The 4,891-nt window shown below is 32.7% G+C and overlaps 1 protein-coding gene across 1 annotated transcript; it reads right to left on the bottom strand.

Moving 5' to 3' along the window:
• Window positions 1-2,641: 2,641 nt before the first annotated feature.
• On the bottom strand, window positions 2,642-3,590 carry LOC141707999 (ATP synthase delta chain, chloroplastic-like). Its single transcript, XM_074511466.1, has one exon. It carries the CDS (start codon window positions 3,462-3,464, stop codon window positions 2,742-2,744), a length of 723 nt encoding a protein of 240 aa, XP_074367567.1. The 5' UTR covers window positions 3,465-3,590; the 3' UTR covers window positions 2,642-2,741.
• Between the last annotated feature and the right edge of the window lie 1,301 nt (window positions 3,591-4,891).

Below are 4,891 nucleotides of genomic sequence, written 5' to 3' on the forward strand. Positions count from 1 at the left end.
TTAGAAGGCTCATCCACATAACTTAAATTTATACATTTAAGTGTGTTTAAAAAAATTGGAGAGGAGATAAAACAAATTAGTATGATTTGTTGGTCGTTATGAAAGAACAGGAATGCAATAGTATGGAAACAAAAAGGAATGAAGTTTACAGAAGTAGTAGCATCAGCTATTCGACCCTTAATCAATGGCAGAATGCACATGACAAATTGTTTGATAATTTCTTTGGGTTCATGACTTAACTGGACGGCGATGTGCATTGGCAACAACCACAGAAAGGAACGGTTAGGTAATAGGGATGCAGCAATTTTTGAGGACTTTAATTGCTATAGTTGTGATATGATGGCCCGTGATCATGAAGGTCATATATTGGAAGTTGTTTCAAGTTTTAAACAGGTAATATCGATCCAGAACTTGCAGAGTCGGTGGGAATTAGGGAGGCACTCAGCTGGGTGAAATCTAAAGCATGGTCGTGAGTAGTGTGGAGACACCCTGTCTTATGGTAAACATAGGCCATTTGATGTTCGACAACCAATCTTTCTTACCTTGCCATAGTCTACAGTAGGGCTGAGCATTCGGTCGGTTCGGTCCCAAAACCGGACCGAACCGAATAGACCGAAAAAAACCGAATAGTCATTTTTTCTTGGACCGAACCGGACCGAAGTTATATTATGGACCGGACCGACCGAACCGAATAATTCGTTCGGTCCGGTTTTGGACCGAATAGACCGAAATTTTTTTCAAAATAAAATTGCATTATAAATTAATCACAAATTATAAATTTAAAATATAATTAAAGTAATGTGATATGTAGAGTTCTAATACTCCATAAATATAATTACAAATAAAATTTTGATTATAATTTTTAAGATATATGTAAAATATATATATACAAAATTATAGTATTTATGATTTGGTCTATTCGGTCTATTCGGTCCGGGCCGAAATATTTGTGAAAAGAACCGAACCGAACCGAATTTTAATTCGGTCTATTCGGTCCGGACCGAATAGACCAAATTTCTGAAAAATTTAGGACCGAACCGAACCGAATTAGCACGGTTCGGTTCGGTTTTTCGGTTTCGGTTCGGTTTTGCTCAGCCCTATTCTACAGTGCAAGGTTTTTCTTTCAGTCAGAATTAGGTAACCTTAATGTGAGTCTAAAATTTGTTAAAGTTTCTGCAAACAAGGTGGCTCACGAGGCACACTAACTCAATAGTTGAATGTACTTGGAGAGGGGAAAATATCCTTTTAGAGTTTATTCATGTACTTTGGACGATTTGAAAGTTTAATGCAAATTATCCTTTTATGGCAAAAAAATAATATAAAAACCTATATATCTAAAGATCATACAAATATTGAGAAGTCTAAACTACTACTTATATTACATGGTTTAGAATATCTTTAATGAGAAAAATAACATGGGTTGAAAAAAATCCGAGATTTTTTTTGTTTGGAACATTTAAATGATATAAATATTAACAGTATAATCTAAAGTAAGCCAAGGAGAACAAAGGGAATCATAGAATCAATAATAAATAATTGATTAAATAAAGTCAAAATCACCGTGAGCCTCTAATCAACTCAAATAATAAGAAATTTGGGCTATGTTTCTGATTTATGGGTTTCATTTTGGATTTTAATATATACATTACAAAATTATATTTCAGCCTATATTTAAATAGTGTGTTATAATTTTTTGGACCCCTTAATCCCAGTGGATTAAAGCCGCCTATGATTATTTCACAGTGAATAAGTTGTGGTTCACATTAACCCTACGAGATATTTTTTTGGATCGGTTACGTCGACAACAAGAGTTCTTTTAGTGAAATTAATTATATCAAAGTTGGGTATTTTTTGTTACTTTGGTGTTATTCTTCCACGCAAAATATTTCACTTATAAATAAAAAAGTATTGATTCTAGCCATCGCTCATTAAGTTTTAGTCCACTTATCCTCATTCGTCGTACCTTACCTGAAGACAAAGTTTGTACTTGTGGCCGGCAGCTTCTCTATTTTCCCCGCTGCTCTAAAAATCTCCGATTTTTTTAAAAATTCTCAATTAATTCCCGATTAATCCTTAAAAATATTTGGTCGATCTATTTTTTGAAATTCGATTAATATTTATAAATTATTTTTGAACTATATATTTCATAATAAATAAGGTAAATATATTAAATATTATTAAAATATATAAATATATCCGATTTTTGTTCTGATTAATTCCTCCGATTAATCCCCGATTTGCCGATTAATCCATAATCGGTACCTAAACCGATTAGTACCGATTACCGATTTTTACAACCATGATTTTCCCTAAATCAGATTCGGTCTTTTATCGGTGCCATTCAGCCCCAAGTAAGTTGAACTCAAACCGCAGTAATATGAATGTGAGTCGGTAAGAAATAAAGATAATAGAATCTACATGAATGAATGTGGTGGATTTATGGTAGATTTTTTATCGACAATGTTCTAAAGATTGATGAACTCCAAAGAGTACTCGAAAATCGGAAAGATCTGCCTTTTCAACCCGTGTTTTGTATTGATTTCGAACAAGGATGATCATATTAACTTTGGATTTTGTGTATATATTGCATCATCACCGTGGTTATAATGACAGATTATTCCATAAAACTATAACCAGCATCTACAAAAATACATTTGGGGTCGTATAAATTGTCCAACAGTTGCAGATTAACAAAAAATATAGAAATAAATAATACACAAACATAGTCTTGAATCTTTGATTCATCCAACCAATTGAATATCACCAACCTCGAGCGTCTCAGCGATCTCTTCAAGTTGTTTCTTGACACTCATATCAATCAATTTGGAACCTCCATTTCCGTACCTGATCGTAAAACCGGCAACAAGTGACTCATCAATCTCGGTCTTAATTTTGACATTTTTAGCTCCAGTGAGTTTCTGCACTCCTTTAGCAATCTGCTCCAAGTTTGCCTCATCCAATTGCACAACAGAAGTGACCACAGCCAGCTCCGTCTCAGTCATCTTATTAAACGTGATTTCAAACTCCTTAGCAATTGCCTTAATCTCGTCAATTCTCTTCATATCAATCAAAATGTTCAAGAAATTGGAAATGTGAGGTTGTAGATTGGCCTCCTTTGTATACGCATCAACTAGTTTATTTTTATCCTCTACAGTGACAGTGGGGTTAATGAAGTAGTTAAACACAGCTTCTTCGGAGAAAAGCTGATTAAGTTTCTCCAGATCAGCTGCAGTTGCTTCCAGTGTTCCATTTGATTGGGCTACATCAGCAAGTGCATTAGCGTAGCTGCTAGCCACACTGTCAGACATTCTAGCACCACCCCGACGACGTGATTTTACACTAAGGGTGAGTTTGGGTAGACGGAGGCCACCAGAGAAAGAGAGAGTGTGTGGTTTCGTAGGCGTGTACTGAGCACAAGGTGATCGGCATTGGAATGTGATCGGAGTTTGTTGTAGAGTTGCCATTTGTTGTTTGTAGATTGGAGTGACAGAGAGTATTGAGATGGAAATGGTGTTTGTTTGGATGGTGAACTAGTAGTATTTGGTTATCTTCAAATCCACTTGGAATCAAGGATGGCCTCTTATCCTTTGTAGATAGAGATTAGATAGTTCAACTCTATCTGTGCGCCTCATATTCTTCTTTCTATTTCCTCTTTCCAGTTTTTTTTTTTTTTTTTATACTTTTTATCAACTCGCAAACCATCAAATATAATAACATTTTCTTTTCAAATATAAGCATGTATATTTCCTCAAAAACTATTATTACACTCACATAGTCACATAAAACCACTAAAGTGTTTCTGAGTTAAGATTCTATGCAGATAATTTAATTTACTCAAGACTTCTGTGTATTATGAAATGAACAAATATAGTTTGGGTGCACAACTTTGTACACTTCATTTTTCTTGGCTTAAATGTAGGGTGCATGTTACAGCGTCACGAAATAGGCATGCCATGACATCAATTAGTCAGACATGTCTTTTCATGATTCGACATGTCTTTTCATGAATAGGCATGTTTTTTTATTAATTATTTTTACTTTTTAATTATTATTTTAATATTAGAAATATCCATTTTAAATGGGCAGTCGAACCACACTCACGCTGTTTTGCAAATTTTTAAAATGTTCATAAATTCAGCTTAAATTACAAAACGAGCAAGTTAACTGTATGGTACTTTCTCGACAACGTTTCAACTTATTTCTTCGTACTTTTAGTTGTAACTCGGTATTTACATACGATTGTATTTATATAACCCGTTTATAACCTACGATACATGGTTCTTTTAAATAATTAATATTTTATTATTTTAATATTTTAACATTAAGTTTTTTTTTAATGATGATTAGTTGTCTTTTGATTTTAATTATGTTTAACCCCCTTTTAATCGTATAATTTTGTTTTCTTCCGTTATACTGACCAAACTAAATAAATCTAATTATTTTTAGTTTTGTTTTATTAAGCCCATATCAATAGTATAATTTTATTTTAGTCCAGAGAAATTGTGTATATTATATAGTATTATCCCGTGGTTATTATCTTTATTTTTGAATTTGTCTTTTTTATTCATATTCATGTGTTAAAATTATTCATTGCAATTCGTAATTTACATTTAAATTTCTGTTTCGAATTTTTTTTAACTTATAAGTTATGATTTACCAAAATTATTTTCAACTTATAAGTAACTTATACGTAAAATTATCCAAACACCTAAATAACTTATAAGTTACGATGTTCATATCACTTATATAGAAATTTTTAACTTTAAATCATAAGTTACATTTTTAAGAAATCTCAAACGGGCCCTTTTATCTCATCTGGAGGGATATTGTTTAAGCTAATCACTCGCCAACCACCAAAATTTAAAGTCAATAGAATAGAAAAAAAAGATAA

The sequence above is a fragment of the Apium graveolens genome, chromosome 2, assembly GCF_009905375.1.
Source record: "Apium graveolens cultivar Ventura chromosome 2, ASM990537v1, whole genome shotgun sequence".
In the NCBI taxonomy this organism is placed as follows: Eukaryota; Viridiplantae; Streptophyta; class Magnoliopsida; order Apiales; family Apiaceae; genus Apium; species Apium graveolens.

What these genes read in the sequence shown, in the direction of transcription:
- LOC141707999 (XM_074511466.1), bottom strand. Translation starts at nt 3,464, where the DNA reads ATGGCAACTCTACAACAAACTCCGATCACATTCCAATGCCGATCACCT.